This window comes from Gadus chalcogrammus, chromosome 17 (genome assembly GCF_026213295.1).
Source record: "Gadus chalcogrammus isolate NIFS_2021 chromosome 17, NIFS_Gcha_1.0, whole genome shotgun sequence".
Taxonomy (NCBI): Eukaryota; Metazoa; Chordata; class Actinopteri; order Gadiformes; family Gadidae; genus Gadus; species Gadus chalcogrammus.
The window spans coordinates 9510037-9531062 of NC_079428.1; the positions used below are offsets into that span (position 1 = coordinate 9510037).

Consider the following 21026-nt stretch of genomic DNA (forward strand, 5'->3'; position numbering starts at 1 on the left):
ATTAGACCCTGAACAAACCCAATCACATAGGCCTTAATCAATAATCGACTCTTATGATATTTATAGAAAATAATCCAACTGTCTAATAAATCCACATTTCTGATTGATCACATTCATACAAAAGCCTTCCCAGGTATCCTATAGGGTAGGGTTAGTGCTGTCGGTAGCCTCTCCCCAAACATGACTTTTATTTCTCTGCTCCTTTAAAGTGCGTCATAATAGGGGTATTTCCGCAAAGCGAGAGAGAGCGAGGTTGGGTGGCAGGGTTGCCAGATTGGGACATATTTCCCGCACAACCTGGCAACCCTGGCTGCAGCGCGCTTTAGCCAGATTGTGCGGGAAATCTGTCCCAATCTGGCAACACTAGTGGGCGGTGGTTTACTTGTTGCGCTCGTCTCGTCCGAAGTGAAGGCAAGGAGGCTTCAGAAAAACCCCACTGTCAAAGAACTTTGTGGAAACTTGTTTTTGTGTGTATACGAGTGTGCGTGTGGGTGCGTGTGAATGTAGCTGCAGTGGTTACATCACCTATATACCCCAAAACGACAGTCGATCGGCTGATTCACTGATTCTCCTGGGATAGGATTCAACCCGGAGCTGAGCTATGATCACGGACGGTAGGTGGACATAACGCGCTGTTGCATGAAGAGTTTGGGCATGTTTGGTGAACGCTTATTTGCGCGAAACAAGACCGAGATGAGGGGAAGCCCCCGTTGGCTTTGTGCTAAGTGGCGCAGGAGGAGTCAGTTTCTAATGGAGATCACTTCTCGGTCTTCTACCTCCTTGACAGACAGTCGGAAGTTTGCGTTTATGTGTTGACCATAAAGTTTGTTAAAATCAACGACGGTTCTCTATCGGTTGTTGCCGTAAGTTACCAGTGACTGCGCCGTGACACCTGTCTGGGGTACTTTGCTGAACAAGCAGAGGCGGACTGGGCAGGCCTGCGTGGCTTGGGACTAACATGCGCCTATTCTGCTGCTACTGCCTCACAAGAAGGCCAATATATAAACAAAGCACCACAATCTGGCTCCAAATTCACAACATCCGTTTTGCGCCCCTATAAGTGTTAATACGGCCTATATTTAATGCCGAGGCCTGAGAATGTAATGATGGTTCTACAAGCAAAATCTTTATTCTCTCCATGTTAATATCTCATGTCTCTCTTATAAGTTGTGTTTAAATGTGTCTTTATAGATGTAGAGAGAGTGTTTGAATCTGTATTTACTGACAGGTTAGGCAAACTGTTTACTCTGTTTTGAGGTGCAGTGACACACATCAGTCACTGCACCTCCACATACAAGCAAATGGCTATGTATCTGCGTTTGGTTTTGATTTATTCGGATTGTACTATGCCAAGAACATCGCCTTTATTCTGTTTATTAATATGAATGAACAAATACTTAAAAGATACAAGTAGACCGAAATATGTTATAACTTGGAAGTGAATTGTTTTTTGATTGAATAGGAAATCTTGACTGAGGTTTTTATATTCAGCCAAAAAGGGTACCTTTTAAAGAAGATGGTTGGAAGGTTGGCCAGGTACAGCCACACCAACACACCCACCCACACAGACATAGAGTGTAACTTTAACCAGTCGGGAGCACCCTCACATAAACCGAAAGTACAATGGGGTACTGGATCGTTTTTCCTAAATAAAGGGGAGGTGACACCAATATGATTACACCCTTTGTTTTGTTTTCCTACCTGCCATTATTCCTGCCTCTTATTCTTAGTATTTCATTGAATTTGAGGAGAAAAAATGTGTGTATGGGATGGCTAAGGCTCGATTTCTGCCCTCCCTTTTTAACCTTAATGACGGCCTCACGACCAAAACATGATCAAACTAATATCAGAGATGAAAGGAGGGCTGTGTCAGAGCTTGGATAGCATCAGATATACGATACTTGGTCTAGTGTCATGACACTCACGACCCAATACCAGTTTGTATTTGGTCACAGCCAGATCTATGACTATTTAAGTGTTCATATGTCACTTGTTTTTTTTTTCCGATGACTCGTTTGGTGTCTGTCAAATATTTTGAGTCATCAGAGTGATGCACCGACAGTGTGAAGTCTGGAAAAGATTCAAGTATGGTTTTTGATAATGGTCTGAAACCGAATCACAATTTTGCAGCGAACTAGTTGCAATTTTACTTGGCAAGGAAAAACCATGATTAATCCATTATATTACTGCAGGTATTTTAAAGACACTAAAAGATTCATCGCGCAAAAAAACAAGCAACAATTTAAAAGAAACTACAATAAAAACAGTTTGTAATATCCCTGATCGTGACTAACATAAAAAATAGGTTATTGAATGTGTAATGTAGAATCGGCATTACTTAAACATATTAATATTATTCATACTTTGTCCCCCTCTCCACAGCGGTGTATGGTTGGGGTCAGCCGTCTCCGATCAGCAACCAACAACCAAGTAAGACCAATTTGTTCAAGAAAATGTTTCCATAATATCTGCTACTTGTATTGAGCAATATTGTGTCCTATTTCCAAGAAGGGTAGGCTTTCGTACAAATTCTCCTGCCAGTGTATTTTTTAAAACTTTGTTGCCTGACTACACTGTAACTGACTGAGTCAGATGCTTCTGGAAAGATGACAACATTTCATAGTTATGTCGTGTTTTTTTTTTTTGTGGGTCAGTCTGACAAATGAATAGTGAGATATTGGGTGAATTAATGAATTCCAGCATTGATAATAAATTACAGAGTTTCCCCCCCACAAAGACCCTCTTTGCTGTCAAGGATTTCTGGAATGTGGCACAAGCACACACACATGCACACACTCGCGCACATGTTTGGCATCCTTTTCACCTACTCTCTGGAGTGCGGAAATGATGCATTGCAATGATTTGCCCTGAAGTGAGTTCAAATAAACATGACGGAGCAGCATTTGTTTAACTCTCAGCACATTCGCTAACAACAAACAAATAAACAGAGCTTGATGTACAAAAATAGGATCCATTGACCGACTTGAGTCACGTGCAATCACAGGTCAGGTCAAACTCTTGGAAAATCTCGATCTCGTTCTGTCTGGCCTGGTGTCTGGCTCAGTCTCGCTTCGTCTTTGTCTCCGTCTCGTTCTCTTTGTGTCAGAGAGCAGTAGTGAGGAACCCTCCCGCTCACTCTTGTTCTCTCTGTCATTACTCTCTCTCGCTTTCTCTCTCTGCAATCTGACCACCGCTTACTCTCTCTCGCCCTCTGCAATAGGGTTGGGATAAAATATAGATGCAGCGATATATCGTCGCCCTTTTCATGCGATGTGACAATCGATATGCTGGCGCCGAATATCGATATTTTAATCATCCAATAAGGCCCTCTAGATTTCCCTGCCCCCATTGCCACTACCTAATTTCTGCTCGAGGTGGCGCTCAACAGACGAAGGGAGGGAAACTTCAACGGAAGTTAACTTACCAGACGAGTAACGGAAAAACTCTGTTGCACCATGAATTAAGACAGAAATCCAGCACCTTACCTTTTCACATCCATTTTGTATTAAGAGTTGGGACATATCGTGATGCATCGTTATAGGATTGTCCAACAGTATACTGCTTGTCGCAGAATCGCTGTATCGCGATATCATCAGAATCATGGGCAACGTTTCTCGAGTCATAAGGTACCCTGTGGTTGCCCACGCCTACTCTGCAATCAACATCCTTCCCCCTTTGGCCCTCTGCAATCTCCGCATCACTTTCTTCCTCTCGCCATCTCTTCCACCCCCTCTCTCTTGACTTGACCCATTTTCACGCGTCTCTGACGTAGCTTTGGTGTGTCTTTGGTGCAGCTTCGCCCTAACGGGGGACGTAGATTCTGCATGACGTTGGCTCAATCTTACCTGAAGACCCCCCCCCCAGCCTAACCCTGACCCCTCACCCCAGGTAAGCCCTACCTGGAGATCATTGAACAGCCCAAGGCCAGGGGCATGCGCTTCCGCTACAAGTGTGAGGGGCGCTCGGCCGGGAGCATCCCCGGGGAGAAGACCAACGACACCACCAAGACGCACCCCGCCATCAGGGTGAGCCCCCGCCCCCCCCCCCCCCCCGCCCCACCTGGGTGGGATTGGGACACATTCAAACTGGATTCTAAAATGAGAAATCGTAAAACAGAAACTAAATTAATTGTTAATAAAAATGTGAAAAACATAATGTACGCAATTAAAAGGGAGATATTTAGTTCAAAACAAAGCTAGGAGAGGTCTTCAGGGTTTCAGAATGAAATCAAAGGTGCAATCTTGGTGTTGAGGTCCTAGATATTGCATAATCTGGGGTTTATTATGTTCATATCCTTTTTTCATTTTATTTTCAAAAGTTTTTTCGTGATACAATACTCTGACTCCGGGATTCATTTGAGGTTATTTTCGGCATCACAAACAGAATGGATCCTAACACCCAACCTGTTTGTGGTGGGTTGTAGATATCTGGGTTTGATTTTACTCCTTTTACTTTGCTGAGATTCTCTCTATTAATAGCTCTAATTGGGTTTTTTTGAGCCTTTGATAATCGCCAGCCAAGCAAAACCTTGTGACTTCCGATCTTTGAACAAGCAACATGCATGGCAACCAGCAACCAAAACAACAACAACATGCAACCACACAAGCTTCATGAGATATCATGAAGTTTGCGTGGTTGTCTGTTGTTTTTTTTGGCACAAGCTTCATTGTTGAATGTTAGGTTACATTGGGTTACGTGTGTGTGTGTGTGTGTGTGTGTGTGTGTGTGTGTGTGTGTGTGTGTGTGTGTGTGTGTGTGTGTGTGTGTGTGTGTGTGTGTGTGTGTGTGTGTGTGTGTGTGTGTGTGTGTGTGTGTGTGTGTGTGTGCGTCCCCCTGGCAGGTGAACAACTACAGCGGGCCGCTGCGTGTCCGCATCTCCCTGGTAACTAAGAATGCCCCGCACAAGCCCCACCCCCACGAGCTGGTGGGGAAGGACTGCAAGCACGGCTACTACGAGGCGGACCTGCAGGCCAGGCGCGTCCACAGGTAGGGCGGGGGCGGGGGGTGGGGGGGCGGGCGTGTCCACAGGTAGGGTGGGGAGGGAAGGGGAACGCTCACACAGGCTGGGGTAGCCACTAGTGACATCACAAACGGGCCACCTGGGGTCCCCTCATCCTACTGTCGGACTGTACCAACCGGTAGGCCTGCCGTCGGACTGTGCCAACCGGTAGGCCTGCCGTCGGACTGTGCCAACCGGTAGGCCTGCCGTCGGACTGTGCCAACCGGTAGGCCTGCCGTCGGACTGTACCAACCGGTAGGCCTGCCGTCGGACTGTACCAACCGGTAGGCCTGCCGTCGGACTGTACCAACCGGTAGGCCTGCCGTCGGACTGTACCAACCGGTAGGCCTGTCGTCGGACTGTACCAACCGGTAGGCCTGCCGTCGGACTGTACCATCCACTTGTGATGTCACTAGTGGATCGATTTTGAAATGGAAATAAGGGCCCTTTTAAAATGTGTGTGTCAGTCAAACGCAAACAAACAAAGTGGGGAATCACCTGTAGTCATCTACGAATTATGGCGTGACACTAAAGGTCCCTGTTAATCAATGTCTTTTATATTATGTTGACACAAATAATTTACTTACAAGGAATTTGTCTTGGTGCCTTGGCTCTAAATTGCCTGTGATTTCATGGTTAAGTTATTGTTGCCTCACCGCCATTTTGTTTTTCTGTTGTATGGTTTCAGTTTTCAGAACCTGGGCATTCAGTGTGTGAAGAAGAAAGATGTGACTGAGGCCATCACTTGCAGGCTACAGACCAACAACAACCCCTACAACAGTAAGGGCTCACATGCATTATCTGATTCATTATCTGATTCATTATCTGACTCATTCCCTTTACTGAGCGGACGTTAGGCGCTGAGAACAATCGAATAGTGCCGTCGATATTGAAGCAACGGAAACCATTCAGTGTGACAAGGGGTCATAGAGATGTAGGTTTATTCTTTTTGTTAAATCAGTTACTTATTATTTCCGGTGTGGGATTGATAAAGATCATCTTATCTTAAACATGTATGGATAGTGAGGGTGACGTCAAAGATGTTGTTATGGAAGTCTAGTCATGAGTTTAGGAAGGGTGGAGTTGCAGTGTTAAACCTTGTAGGTTACAGTTTCATCACAGATTTAATCTGCTGGGTTGAGGTGTGTTTAAGGGACACGATGACCTGGGTGGCATTCAACAACGTTCTGCACAGTTCATAAAGTTAACACAAGAATAACTTCCAGCCGACGAGCCAAAATTACATTTTCTCTCTACACACACTGACAGATACAGACACACACACAGAGGAGAGGACAATATAGTAACTCCAATGGACCCTCCCTGTGCATCCATTGACTAAAACAAACTTGGCTTTCACTTTTCCAAAATGTCCCACTAAAGAGACCGCTGGGAACGTGTCCCTGAATGTTTTTCCCCGAAATTAACCTATTTTAGCCTTTTCCTCGTCACTGCTTACCAACAGCCTTGTTATTGCAAACAAAAGGGATTTCCGCTGTGGTTTTGGCGGAAGGATACGATGATTACCGTAGAATTTTGCGATCCTGAACTCAGGACACGCCCAGTTGTGGTGGGCCATGTTTCCCTCCTCTGTGGCTGGTCTGAAAGCAGCCACTGGTTTCGCTCATTCCTCAATCCCCCGAGAACTACTGAACATGATCCCCCTAGTTCCCTACCAGGGTATGATTTTGGAAATTAATGATCCGGAAAGTGGAATGAGCCGGAAAATTGATCGCCCGTGTGTCGGTCGCTTAAACATTGCGACACGCGTGAGATGTCACCTGATTATTTTTTTTTTTGAATCCAAGGAGGATGAAAACCACTGTGCATCATGGGAAGGGATAGTGAAGGGGCTGTGGGGTATGTAGTGCATTATATAGGGGAACCAGGGGCCGGTTGCACCAACTGGGCGTAACTAAGCCTGGTCGTAACTGCTAAGTAGGTCTTAGTTACGACCTGGCGTTAGAATGGAACTAACGCCGGTTGCACCAACGGGACTTACGCCTGGTCTTAACTACGCCCGGTCTTAGCCATGCGCGGCCATGTGAATGTTCCATGGTATGCGCATATCACCGCGTTGCTAGGATACCTCGTGACAACAGCTGTTTACTATTTTACTTGACATGCTGTTGGACACCGAAATAAATAATTAATTCGTTCACTCATTGTCATTCATCAATTGTGTTAATGCCTAACAATAAAACACTGCAAACGAATATAATTAAAATATGTATTTGTAATGTCTGGTTTACGACGAGCAGGCATTTAGACGGGAATGGTTCTGTAGGAGAGATTTGTTTAATGTGTCGGCCTATATAAAACATATAAACATAGTTAAAACAACATTCACAACTGATTATAAGTTGAGAACGGACTAATCGGCCAGCGATATCTTCCCGACAGGCAGTCGATCTGTGAACACTGATCATATCGCCGGCTGTGCTTTGAAATGCAGTTTAGCGAAGCGTTGCAAGGATGGTTGGATTGGATGTAATTGCTATAGAAACAGCCTGGAATTTCAACTCTACGCCTGCCCCTGACCAGGCGTAGGATTTACGCCTGGTCTTAGTGAAAAGAACGCTAAGCCCATTTGGTGCAACTGGCGTAACGGTTAGGTTGGACTTAGAACGCCAAGTTACGACCAGGCGTAGTTACGACCAGGCTTACGCCCAGTTGGTGCAACCGGCCCCAGATGTGTAGACTCTTCGAACAGCCATTCAAAATGGTGAGGCCCTGAATAGCCCACCATATAGGGAAGTGTTTTTCAACCTTATTTAGATGGGACGGTACTGCAGGTGGTATGTGGTGTTTTGATCCTGGAATAGACAGTACAGTACAAAAAAAAGAATAATGATCAATGAAAATAAATGTATTATAAATATTTCGGCTGGCTATTATTTCTAAAATAGTGTCGCTTTGTGCATATTATTGTATTTTTCGATTTTATGTTTTGGGTTTTGCGATTGGACTTTAGCACTGCATTGGTGACCTTATCTCCAAATGCTTCCCACTGGCCACAACCTTCTTGCAGGACTACTTGTGTATAAAGGAGGTATTGGCGCTCTTTGCTCAGCCGCTGCATGTGTATTATCTTCTGTTTACTGTTTGCGTATGAGGTGCCCAGCGAGTGGTCCAACGGTCACTCGCGGTCCAACGGTGGGAACCACTGATACAGAACCACTCAGTGCACCACACGTCGGTGTTGAAAGGGGCCCGTGCCGCGGATCAAGTGAGCGACGTCCGACACGTTTCTGTGTGTCTCCCCCTGCAGTTCCGGAGGCTAAAGTGTGGGAGGAGGAGTTTGACCTGAACGCGGTGCGTCTGTGTGTCCAGGCCACCGTCACCCTGCCCACCGGGGAGACGCTCAGCCTCGAGCCCGTCGTCTCACAGCCCATCTATGACAACCGTGAGAGCGCGCACACACACACACACACACACACACACACACACACACACACACACACACACACACACACACACACACACACACACACACACACACACACACACACACACACACTCTCAGAAGAAAAACTGTAAATGTGCCCACACAGATACAATGTGGAAACTGAAACTTGCACACGCATAAGAGTACAGATGTAGTCTACACCCACACACACTCTGCCCTAAAACACACACAAACACACAGCATGGAAACTGAAAATCACATGCACAGACATACACACGGACATACACGCACACACACACACACTTGGAAACTTAAAGTACACGTATAGTCTACGCCCCCCCCCCCCCAACCCTTGAATGCTTACAGACACAAACATACATGCGCACACGCTGAAGCAAAGAGGCGACTGAAACTCGCAAAACACACCTCAGGAAAGTGAAAGTACAAATAGTCTCAATCAACACGCACTCTTGAATGCCCACAGACAAACAGTTACATTCACACACCCACACACACAGCACCTACTGAAACGTCTCTCTCTGTCTCTCTGTCTCTCTGTCTCTCTGTCTCTCTGTCTCTCTGTCTCTCTGTCTAAGGTGCCCCCAACACAGCAGAGCTGAAGATCTGCAGGGTTAATAAGCACTCTGGGAGCTGCAAGGGAGGAGATGAGATCTTCCTGCTGTGTGACAAAGTGCAGAAAGGTGAGGCCGCAGCTCAACTCGTGGTTAGACTGGGGGGATTGAACCCAGAACCTGGGTCAACTCGTGGTTAGACTGGGGGGGATTGAACCCAGAACCTGGGTCAACTCGTGGTTAGACTGGGGGGGATTGAACCCAGAACCTGACTGGGGACACTGGGGGGGGGGTGGGGGTTGACGCCAGTACCTTTTGGCCGAAGAGTCCAACACTCCAGCCAAACACGGGGCTGATTTGATTTCACACCACTTGGCACTCTGCCTTCTTTGCCAGATTGTGTTTACCTATGCTTTTAGGAAGTGACAACACAATGGGAAGGGGAAGTCGCTTCTTAGCGGCCGTTCGAAAGCAGAAAAAGATAAAAAAAATTGGGGGGGATCAAACGCAGACACACCATAAACCCTTTAAGAAACACAGAGGAAGTTGACTTACACGGACAAATATGTTCTAACCCAGTGACGATTAAAATGCGTAACGAATAAGTAATGGCTGGATTTACTGACGTTGACACAATTAAACGTAAAATAAGCAACGTTCTTCAGTTTGAAACGTGCTCTAAAACCCATTCTGTCATGTGGACGCTAACTTTAACGCTACGGGGGTCTAGGGTTACTGCCCCGGCACCACTGCAGCGTAGAGAGATTGAGTGCAACGTTGTTTTAACAAAGCTTGGAGAGGAAGGATGAAGAAGGGGTGAGGAGCAGAGCTCGCTAGCCTGGAACCTCAGACCTCAGTCACGTCAAATCACAGAATGAATTCCTCCCTCTCCCCAGAGGACATCGAGGTGCGCTTCTTCAAGGACTCGTGGGAGGGCAAGGGCAGCTTCTCGCAGGCCGACGTCCACCGGCAGGTGGCCATCGTGTTCCGCACGCCCGCCTACCACGACGACAACCTGGGCGGGCCCGTCCACGTCAAGATGCAGCTCCGCCGGCCCTCGGACCGCGAGGTCAGCGAGCCCATGGACTTCCAGTACCTCCCCACTGACCCCGGTAAGACACCCCCCCCCCGCCCCTCCGCTGACCTCTGACCTCTAACCACCCAGTCAAGCCTCCACCTCGCCCTAACCCTCCATGACCCTTGTATGAAGATATATGATAAGTAATGAGGATGTGACGAAGGTTTCTGTAGGATCGTCACGTTGGGTTTTGGATTTGTGGCCGCTAAGGGATCCTTTATAAAATGTGTTACTTATTAAAATGCCTTGCTTGTTCCCCAGATGAGTACCGGCTGATGGAGAAGAGGAAACGCACGGGAGAAATTCTCCAGAGCTTGAAGATAGGCAACATAATGCCCATTGGTATGTTGTCTTTGTTTACTTTAGGACAGCGGTCCAAACCTTTGACTTGAGTCCTATGAGGCCCACCTCATATGCACACATGAGATGGCTGAGCTGAGGGTGCCAGCGGCCCCTATATACCAAGTTATTACGGCAAGAAGGCCCTGGCCAGGGGGAAACGGTGGAAAGAAAAGTCAGCAACGTTCTATGAGCAAACACAAATGAACACAAAACATCAGTGGAAAACATTACCATGGAAAACGTGTGATGGAATGCACAAAGCGACAATATTTTAAAGAGAAAAAACAAGCCCTAATTCTATATTTACTGAAAAATATTGATCACATATTTATTTTTCAATTATCTACATTATTATTTATGTTATTGTAAATGTCTGCTTCCAGAGTAAAATCATTTTATAACACCTGCAGTACCCTTGCATGCCACTGAAGGTATGCGTGGCCCAGGTGAAAAAAACGGCAATCGAACATATTCCCTCATCCATCCTCCGTTTGTTTCTCCAGTCTCCAATCCCCAGGAGAGACGGCAGATCGCCGCGCCGAGGAGAACGGTCCAGGCCAAAGCGCCCACGATGGCCGTAGCTTCAGGTGGGTCTGTGGGCCCGTGTCAGGGGAGAGAGAAGGACTCACGACGGTCAATAAGAGCTAAAGGGGTGTGAGGAGGTGTCATACTTTGTTGGAAACAGAGAAAGCAAAATGCCAAAGGTGTTGAACTGTCTCTGGTCTTCATGTGCTCCAAGAAATAAGCCAATGAGCCACCTAATGCTACCATTGTGATTTTGTACTCGGTCCAGTTTTTGTTTTAAGAAGACCAATCACTTCGGTTTCCTTCGTTGCTACTCTAAATGTCTATTATACTATATACCAATGGTTATAATGTGGCGTTGTGTTCTCCTCATCCACCCCCAGGCCTGAACCCTGTGGTCCGTCCCATGGCCGGAGTTGCCAAGCCCCCCCAGCAGCAACAGCAGCAACAGCAGCAGGCCTCCTCCTTCTCCTACATCCAGCCGGGACAGCTCTTCTCCGTCCCCCCCAAGGTGGAGTCCACCCCGGCCTCCGCCTCCTCCGTCAGCCAGCTCTGGAACACGGCCCCCCTGCCCAAGGTCCCCCTCGCGCTGCTGCCCTCGTACACCACCAGCTCCGCCCTGTGTCAGCCCTCCCCCTTCTCCACCGCCGCCAACACAGAGTTCTCCACCGTCAACCTCTCCGACCTGGTGGACATGTCCTACCCCACCTTCTCCGTCATCTCCACGGCCGCCGCCTCCTCCTCCTCCTCCTCCTCCACCACCTCCTCCTCACAGCAGCAGCAGCAGCAGCCCGCCCCCTGCTCCTCCTCCCAGTTCCGGGTGGAGGACATCCCAGAGTTCCCGAGCTTCAGCAACGGGAGCATCCTGGACGGCATCATGGACGACTTTGAGGAGCTGCTGAGCCAGAAGCTTCAGGCTGAGGGGGGCATCGGCGGGGCACCCGGCGGTCCTGCCCACCCCGCCCTGCCCCAGCACCAGCACCAGCACCAGCACCAACACCAACAACAACACCACCACCTGCAGCACCAGCAGCCCGCGGGCCCCTCCTCTTCCTCCGCCTCCTCCACCTCCTCCTCCTCCCAGAACAACAACAGCACTCCCGGCAGCAGCCAGACTCCCACGGACCCCGGCGCCATGCCCGGGTGCACGTGGATGAACTACCCCAACAGCATCGTCAACCTGCTGCAGAGCGAGGGCATGATGCCCGGCTCCCCGGGCCCGGCCTGCCAAAACCCCATGCTGCTGGAGGACTTTGACATGCTGACGTCGGCCGACGAGGAGCGCTTGATGTCCCTCCTGAAGGAGTGACAGCGGCGTCGTCCAATCACGTTCTTTTGCCATGGTTTTTTTCTTTTTTGGACGCGAGTGGCCTGACCACACGGTCATGGCGGTTAACGAAGACGCAAACATTGGAAAATGTTCGGCAAGACTGAGTGTCAACAAACATGGCCGCTCCGGGTTGGGAGTAGGGGCCGACCGGATGGACTGATGCGCCGTAGACGCTTTTGTAATCGTCAATAAGAGGTTTCGGCAATCGGAAAATAATTACTGGTTATAATCAAGATTCATTGATTTGCAATATTCTGTATTTTATCATTTTATTCTTACCACCTTGATTAGCTCTGGTGGATATAACTGTAATACTGTTATCGATTTAGGTGAACGCCTATGTTAACCAAAAATGGGCCTAATTGCCGTGTTTGATATTTTCTAAATGTAGGTAGAAGCTGCACAGGCTCCTGGATACAGTGAATCCCATAGGCGCATGTATGTACTATATATACATTTTTAAATGTGGGCTGTTAAGTCATTTCTTTAATGCATGTCCTCGTCTTTAACGTGGTTGAGATACTCGGAGGGAAATGCAGTTTTTACGGCATTGGACAAGGATGATTGTCCATTTTGTAAATAATTCCATCTGTACACACACCACACAAAATGCCGGTATTAATGAATTCAGTTAACGGTGTTAGCTTTACATTTTTAATGTATGTTCATGTATGTGTTTGACATGTTTTTTTATGTTGTCCCGTCGCTACTAATTCAACCTCACTTCTGCATCACATTCTCTTGGCAGTAGCTGTAGCCTGCCTGTCGCTCAAAACACCTGCCTCGTTGAAAAGAGATTAATGTAAAAGGGTCATATTTTGTATAAATAAAAGCAAGCGGTTTAAAGTATGCATTTTCTTTATTATTCGTAAACCTAATCACGTACAACATGGGTCGGTATTCTCAAGTTGGCATTTTGTAGAAAGGATGCCAAACTGCATCCATCATCATAACATAAATAAATGCTTGCAATGCATGTCTTTTCTTCAAACATTTCTGTAGAAAATACGAATTTCCCCTCCAAAATATATCGGCCCTGTTTTAAATGGAAAATAAAATTTAAAAAACCAACCATCTCCAAATGTAAACATTGAGGAAATGAACATCCACCATCATTTCTTAACTTTCTCTCCTTCCAAAGTACAACCAAAACGAAACGTCTGGGGACTGTCCGACAACGGCCCAGAAGACAACATCCAACAGTGCCTCACCCTTCCCCACGAACCCCCGCATTCCTCCCTCCTCCTCTTCTTCCCTCCCCCTTCCATCATGTCACCTCCAGATTGGTGACTTTGTTCATGATGAGCGAGCGTCGCGGCACGCACTCCAGGTTGAACTTGCTCTCGTAGATGGTGGGGCAGAGCTTCCAGCGGTTGTTGCGGTAGATGCCCAGGTAGGTGTACACGTCGGGCTTGTACGACAGCGAGCACTTGATGCCCGTGGAGCGGATGGCCGTGTCCAGCCGCATCACCTCCACTTCGTCGGTGAAGTTGTGGTTGTAGACGCAGATCACCTGCTTGCTGTCCGAGTGCGGGTTGTTGGGGCTCACCTTCACCTGCCACATCTTGCCGTCGAGGGTCGCCCGGGCCACGCACTCCCAGGCCTGCTCCAGCTTGAAGCCGGCCTCCAGATGCATCAGCCACTTGCCCGAGAGGACGCTGTGATTCAGCGCCAGCTCCTTCACCGTCTGGAAGTTGATGGGCCGCCCGCTGGCCAACAGCTTGTCCCAGCTCTCCTGGAGGCCCACCACGTCCGCGTTGCTGGGGCAGTGTCCGGGCCCCGTGACGGCGATCCAGCCCACGGGGCCCTTGCCGCTGTCTTCGTCCCCGTAGCGGGAGACCTGTGAGGGGCGGTTGCTCTCCAGCCAGTCTTCGAACTCCGCCTTGGGGGTCTTGCGGGAGTCAAACACGATCCAGGGGTCCAGGTCGGCTGCCATGGCCTCGGCGGCGAAGCCATCGGCGGCGAAGACCTCGGGGTCCGGGATTGCGGGCGCACTCTCTACAGCCGCCACGGGCAGCACATCCTCCTCCTCCATGGTGCTGTTACGGGGGTGTTTCTTCTGTGGGAGGTTAATTTTACTTTTAATTGATTTATTTTATTTCAAAAAATAAAAAAATAATTAGAATGGTGGATGCAGCTATTCAGTGTTTATTTATTTTGCATGTACTACATAGAATTAATCAAATAATAAGGTAATTGGTATTCACTTATATTGCTGGAGCCAAATACACAATATGGCTCCATATCCCACAGAGTAATTGCACTGCGCCATAAAACGAGATAGCTATCGTAACGGTCTAACTTGCATTCGGGGCTCCGTTGGCCTGCAGACTGCTACAACGAAGCACGCAGTTACTTATTATTAGTAACAAAGAGCGAACCGAATATCAATATTAATAAAGCGGATCGGGCTTTGGAAAGTAGAACAAAGAAAATCCCAGCATATTTAAACCCAACTACACTCGAACAATACTTATGCCCCCCAACAACGACTGACTGTTAAGTTACTAATGTTAGCAAGCTAGCACCCACATCTACTCAATGTTTGTTAATATGAATTTAAAACAACTTTAAAACGCTTACAAAAACTAGTCTGACCTCAAGGCAACGATCCGTTCAGTGAGTTTTGGTTCCGTTTTATGTATCAAGGACTAGGGCGAAACCATTTCCGCGACTTCTGGCGGGCGGAACGAATGTCTTTCTGACATGCGGAACCAATGTGCTGCTCCAAGTGGCCGGAACCAAAGTGTTACTAGCGGGCGGAACTAATTGTGGAGGCAACGCTGAGGAGGGGGACGAGTGACGACGACGTACTGGATTGGGCTAGCCAGGTAGCTACCGCTAGCTGGCGTGAGGGGGTTTAAACACTATATATTTGTTTTTAAGTTGACTTCTCCGTGTCATTCGAAGCATAATGCCAAGTAAGAAGAAGAAGTACAACGCCAGGTTCCCCCCGGTAAGTCTACAAGTGGTGTCGCGGTGTGTAAATGTGGAGCTAGAGGGTTAGCATGCTAGCATGCTACCTTTTGAATCTGTTATTATCCGGCCTGTGAAGTCTGTCGATCTATTTATCTGTCTGTCTATCCGTCTGTTTATCTTTTACGTCTCTCTATCTCTGCGTCTCTCTGTGTCTGTATCCATATTTGCAGACGGCATGCTAACGGGTGTAACCAAGCTATAGTTAACCATTGGCTCATTAAAATAAGAGTTCCCAAGACGTGTTGTTTGTTTATGGAGATGTCTACTATTTAAGGGGCGTTTTAATCGTTGTTTTTGTCATAAGTTGTAGTAGGGGTGGAAGAGCCCTGGGGAAATAACGTTGTTTTTAGCTTGAGATGTTAGGTAGCTGATTTGAATATAAACTGTTATCATTACAATATTATAGACCATATAAATGTGTCGTGGCATCTATGTAGAAACTACGGAAGTCACCACATGGATTCAGAGACTCTAGCTAGAATCCATCCTGTGAAGCCATCAAAACACCTGACTGTCTATAAACACAAACTGACGTGGCTGGTAACTTGACTTGTTGATGATGGACTTCTTTGCCTGCAGGCAAGAATTAAGAAGATCATGCAGACCGATGAAGAAATAGGAAAAGTTGCCGCAGCCGTACCTGTAATAATCTGTATCCTTTTTGTGTGTACATCACAAAATAACATGAAAATGATGACTGTAGAGAGCTAATGATTACTATTCTTTGTATTCACATGTCACGATGGGACGTAAACACATCTGTCTTGGGTATCTTATGATATTGTTAATACAGTACAGCAGAATGCTTGTAAGTTTGCCTTGATTCACGACATCAGCCAGAGCACTGGAGCTTTTCCTGGAGTCGCTCCTCACAAAAGCCTGTCACGTCACCCAGTCACGGAATGCAAAGACCATGACCACGTCACACCTGTAAGTATGAGTGGATGAGGGAGTTGATTGAATGACTAGTCTGAAATATATAAATGCATTTTATGAGTGTGTGATCATTTGCAGTGTTTCTATATTTTTTTAAATGAAAACTGGGTACACTTTTCTATGACTGAATTCTTCTGTCTGAGGGCAAGTTCTTCATTTTGAAACATCATTCAGAACATTTGTAGTGTGAAACTTTCATCGTCCATTCATATTGGTTTACATTGAGGCTGGATAGATTAGCGTGTTGCATTTGTTTTGGCTTGCTCGACCTTTCATTGAATTGGGTCAAAGTGTCTGCTGGATGCTAAACTCTGTTTGTCTGTGTGCTGGTGTTGGTGTCCTGGTTCCCAGTAAGCAGTGCATTGAGCTGGAGCAGCAGTTTGACTTCCTGAAGGACCTGGTGGCCGCGGTGCCAGACATGCAGGGGGAGGGGGAGGAGAACCACACAGAGAGTGGAGCGGGAGCAGACAAAGTCCCCCGCAGGTAGCACATACACGTACGCATACACAGGTGCACATACCGTGGCAGTTCTAATGGCCACTGTCATTAAACTGTATTTGATATATAAATAACTCTGGGTTTCTGAAAGAATGAATGTTGGTTTGACCTTATTTTCTGCAGGAAGCTGTTGCTTCATGTGGTATATTTTTAAATAGCAAGAAACTCATGGTTGTCTGAGCAGACTTGATGTCTACTTGTAGGATAAGCCCCTTTCCTTCTCTTTGAAAGACGCGTTTCTGCCGAATTTATAAATCACGAAAGCCCGCCATGCACTATTGATAAAAAATGTATAATTAATAATTGCACCATAAGACCATTGTGCTAAAGGTCAAGTGTGGGACTTTTGTTGCATAAAAAAAAAAAAAGTTCTTTCTGTTCTCGGCTACTGTAGAAACACAGAGGTGTTTTTAACATGGCTGCCCCCATTGGAGTGCAGCTTTAAACAAAGTTTAGTTTCCTCAAAATCATCTAATAACTCATTTAATAATTTCGTTTAATCTGGTTCACAATTCTCAGCAGGGCTCTTCACCCCAGCCAGTAACCACGGTCAGGTCCGCTGCTGTGAATCAGTTGGTCTATTAACCATTTCATGTAAATAACTTTTAATAAGAGATAAACAAGCATATTGATCCAATGGGACTTACACTGGGGGCCATTTTGCTCAAGGATGCCTACAGGTTAGTAGTTGTGAATTATTTGCAACATGCCACCCCTACTTCAAAAACCTGGAAGCAAGCCTGACTATCGGTAAACTGGACCTATCCGAATCAGCCTCGGCTCCTCATCAATGCATTGTTCCCGCTCCCTTATTGCAGGGGCCGCAAGCCGGGCTCCGGGCGAAAGAACGGAGGAGGAGCCAGCTCCAAGGGCAAGGAAAAGAAGCTGTCGGGCACAGAGTCGGAGCAGGAGGTCTGTCAGCGCAGGGCCTGGAAGGATGACCCAACTGGTCCTAATAAATGAATGGCTGAAGTGTGTGTGTGTGTGTGTGTGTGTGTGTGTGTGTGTGTGTGTGTGTGTGTGTGTGTGTGTGTGTGTGTGTGTGTGTGTGTGTGTGTGTGTGTGTGTGTGTGTGTGTGTGTGTGTGAGAACCGGATAAATGGATGAACATCCCTTCATGAGTGTGTTCATCCCACACGTGGGATGGAGGAACCCTGTGCCTGGGTGAGAGGTATGAAAGATTGAACTGTACTAACCGTCGGATGGATTGTGTGTCTCCGTTGCCATGGTCACAGGATGACTCTGAGGACAGTGAGACGGACGGGGACGAGGAGGACGGATCCCAGTCAAGCACAAACATGGCGTCACGCTTTCACAGGTAGCCCCCCGCACAGAATTGCTGCGATAAGATGTCTGCATTTTAAGATTTTTTTTCTGTAATGTTGTCGGGCAGGTCAAGATCCATTGAGCTACAGTTTACTTTCAGTAGTATCTATTTTTTTTAAGAAAGTGGCTCATCGGGCATTTGTGGCGCACTTTTCAATTCGAAAGAGCTTTATTGGCACGGGAGACAAACATTGACGCTGCTAAAGCAGTTAAACAAAAAGAAAGACGCAAGAATAACAACGCAGACGTATAACGTGTAAGAAATGTCAACGCTAACATCCCCGTTCCCTCCCCAGCCCGGACGCCCCGCCCCAGTACCTGCACATGGCCAACATGGCGGCCGTGGCCCCGGCCCCGGCCCCTTCGATGCCAGACGGGCCCCCGCCGGGCCCCATGCCCCCGGGCTCCTTCGCCCCCCACCCCTCCATGGTGGGAGCCACGCCCCCTGCCCCGCCCAGCAGCGTGCCGCACAAAGAAGCAGAGGACGACGACGACGATCAAGACTATGACTCTTAGCCTCCCCCCCCCCCTCCCTCCCTTTGTACACACCAATCAAAAACAGGCGCACACTTTCTCTCTGCTTTTATCCCCCTTTTTTATTTTCTCTCTTAAGTTGGTCCGTTCAAAGCTGCTCGGAAGAAAGGGGGGGGGGGGTTTGGATCTCAGCCCCCTCGCTTCCTCTCTTCTGAAGAAACAGAACAGATCCCACACTGGCTGAGCGACCACCACCCCCCCGATACAGGTGTCGTGTGTTTGTTGTGATTTTTTTTAATTTCTCATTTCAGAAGACCAAAAATAGGAAACCCCCTTTTTTTTTTTTTTTTTTTGTAGAGATGAACTCGACTGTCTTATTTAGATGCCCGTTATTCTGATTTGGACTCCATCCTCCTCCTTTACCCTCAAATATATATATATATTTTTTTTTCTCCTCCATTTTGGTTTTCCCACTCGCATTTCTCTGTTTTCTTTACATCGGAGCGCATCGGTCCTCTGCTTCACTCAAGCCCTCAGGTCGGTTCCCTAAATGATCATGATGATAATGAATATATTATTAGCAGTCGAAGCCTTAGAACCGGACAGTACTGATACTATTCATTGACGGTGTGCTGCATCTTAAAGCTAAGTGTAGTGCAAAAACTAATTACGAGCGCTAGGTAAGTGTAGAGCAGTTCATAAGGGAACTCTAGACTAGGTCAGTGTGCCGTTAATCATTATCAACTGAAAACTATGGAAACCAAACTCCTTTTCAGGCTTTGTTGTGTCACTTGCTGCTGGTCTAACCACCACCCCCCCCCCCCAATCCCCCATTTTAAATCCCGATTTTATGAAGATTTTAGGTTTTCCTTTCTTTTTTCCTTTCTTTTTTAATGTCTATTAGTGATGACCGTTATTCCACTGAATCGTATAGTTTATCTCCCCCAACATTTGAGACTAGAGAGGTCTACCACTGGCCATACCACGTCAGGGAAAATACTGTGAGTCTCAAACCATTACTTTGTTTTTAAAGTTGTACTTTATTTTCTCCCGACATTTTCTGCAAAATCCCGCCCCCGATTATTTCCCTTTTCGTGTTTATTTTCTTTTAAGGTATTTCAGTTATTACGTTATTTTTCTTTCTTTTTAAATACATTTTTCTGTATTCATTGTTTTTTGTCTTTTTAGTTGGTTTTTTAAATTGAATTGAATGCATTAGGGCTCCCATTTATTTGTACCACTAAACATTAAATGGTATTAAAATAATAAAAGTGGACAGTGGAAAATTGATATTGTCTTATAAAGCTTTTAACATTCTTTTCATTTTGTATGGGTGAAATAAAGTTTGGGATTCAACTAAGAAAAATACGAAAATGAGTGGATGCCTTTTTGTTTGATAAATAATTCTGACTTTAATTTCGATTTGGAACTGATGAAAAGCGTGATATTGATGTTCCCGAGATGAACCAAAGAAATTAAATTAAATTCGATTTGTTTAGCCCTTAATCACCAATACAGTCTCAAAGGGCTTAACAGGCCAAATATGTATCGAAGAGTTATATAGCGAACATCTGAGTATGTAATGCATGCACTTCCTTTTCCACTTTCCTCTGTTGCCCCCCCCATCATCTTTTGTCTGAATAGTTCCAAGATCCAACATGTAAACAAACGAGCCCATTGCACCGCATCACCAGGATCTGGGCCCGGAACCAACCGCCTGTCAATAGTTGTGTCGGAGCGCCCGTGTCACTGACTGGTAGCAGGTAGATCCAGATAAGAACGTGACAGTGCACGCTTGTTTCTAAGGAGCAGGGAGTGTGGGTGGGATGTACAGAGAGGCAATTGTTCAAGTTGTAAGTCCATGCTCAGACGTAAGCTCACTTTGTTCCTTGGATCTGACATCCCCCCCCCCCATCTACCCAACCCCACATTTGGGTTTGGTGGCGTAGCATGTTCCCCTCCGTCTCTCTCTCTCTCTCTCTCTCTCTCTCTCTCTCTCTCTCTCTCTCTCTCTCTCTCTCTCTCTCTCTCTCTCTCTCTCTCTCTCACATTTCTCACACACACACACACACACACACACACACACACAGTCTCTCTGCTCGGGCCACAAAAACAACGGCATCCTTCCTGCACAAGCGATGATTCAGCGGACTAGCTAGGCGGGCTGCGATGGAGTTTACACGTCCACCGACCTCGGTCGACCGACGGGTCTGCACGAGGAAGAGGAAGGCGTGGTGGCATCAAAGCGTTTACAGACAGGAAACACCCCTCCACCCTCTCGCTCTAACACACACACACACACACACACACACACACACACACACACACACACACACACACACACACACACACACACACACACACACACACACACACACGTTTGAGGACATAACAGAAACGTTAGAACCTTTGTTTGGATACCTTATAAGACACATTCATGTGGTGTAGTTTAGTTTGCGAATATTGACAATTTTTCTAGATTAATAGGCCTATCTGTGGTTTTTCGGAGTGGATTTAGGTCATAGCCTACTCTTTTGATTGTCCTATCAGTCATTTAA

General features: G+C 46.8%; 3 protein-coding genes across 5 annotated transcripts; 2 read left to right on the forward strand and 1 right to left on the reverse strand.

Annotated features, from left to right (window-relative positions):
• The first annotated feature begins 381 nt into the window (after positions 1–381).
• Positions 382–13205, forward strand: rela (v-rel avian reticuloendotheliosis viral oncogene homolog A). Its single transcript, XM_056575338.1, has 11 exons — positions 382–614; positions 2383–2430; positions 3889–4025; positions 4841–4986; positions 5688–5779; positions 8271–8405; positions 9005–9109; positions 9877–10092; positions 10320–10400; positions 10904–10987; positions 11309–13205. Exons 1-11 carry the CDS (start codon positions 602–604, stop codon positions 12232–12234), a joined length of 1983 nt encoding a protein of 660 aa, XP_056431313.1. The 5' UTR covers positions 382–601; the 3' UTR covers positions 12235–13205.
• Positions 12607–14986, reverse strand: c17h11orf68 (chromosome 17 C11orf68 homolog). Of its 3 annotated transcripts, none has more exons than XM_056575342.1 (2): positions 14463–14986; positions 12607–14314 (listed from the first exon to the last, which is right to left on the reverse strand). In XM_056575342.1, the coding sequence occupies exon 2, from the start codon at positions 14288–14290 to the stop codon at positions 13523–13525; it is 768 nt and encodes a 255-aa protein (XP_056431317.1). In that variant the 5' UTR covers positions 14291–14314; positions 14463–14986; the 3' UTR covers positions 12607–13522. The 3 variants fall into 3 exon arrangements, with proteins under 3 accessions (XP_056431317.1, XP_056431316.1, XP_056431314.1); XM_056575341.1 differs by having other exon boundaries at positions 12608–14314; positions 14839–14986; XM_056575339.1 differs by having other exon boundaries at positions 12610–14314; positions 14854–14985.
• On the forward strand, positions 14982–19847 carry drap1 (DR1-associated protein 1 (negative cofactor 2 alpha)). The gene is made up of 7 exons (XM_056575343.1): positions 14982–15211; positions 15814–15886; positions 16071–16164; positions 16522–16653; positions 17487–17580; positions 17904–17986; positions 18291–19847. The coding sequence occupies exons 1-7, from the start codon at positions 15170–15172 to the stop codon at positions 18508–18510; spliced, it is 738 nt and encodes a 245-aa protein (XP_056431318.1). The 5' UTR covers positions 14982–15169; the 3' UTR covers positions 18511–19847.
• The last annotated feature ends 1179 nt before the right edge of the window (positions 19848–21026 follow it).

Coding starts and splice junctions, on each gene's coding strand:
- rela (XM_056575338.1), top strand. Junction 5,780..8,270: donor CAACAACAACCCCTACAACA/GTAAGGGCTCAC, acceptor CTCCCCCTGCAG/TTCCGGAGGCTAAAGTGTGG. Junction 10,988..11,308: donor CACGATGGCCGTAGCTTCAG/GTGGGTCTGTGG, acceptor ATCCACCCCCAG/GCCTGAACCCTGTGGTCCGT.
- drap1 (XM_056575343.1), top strand. CDS start 15,170: ATGCCAAGTAAGAAGAAGAAGTACAACGCCAGGTTCCCCCCG. Junction 15,212..15,813: donor ACAACGCCAGGTTCCCCCCG/GTAAGTCTACAA, acceptor CTTTGCCTGCAG/GCAAGAATTAAGAAGATCAT. Junction 15,887..16,070: donor AGCCGTACCTGTAATAATCT/GTATCCTTTTTG, acceptor TCACGACATCAG/CCAGAGCACTGGAGCTTTTC.
- c17h11orf68 (XM_056575342.1), bottom strand. CDS start 14,290: ATGGAGGAGGAGGATGTGCTGCCCGTGGCGGCTGTAGAGAGTGCGCCC.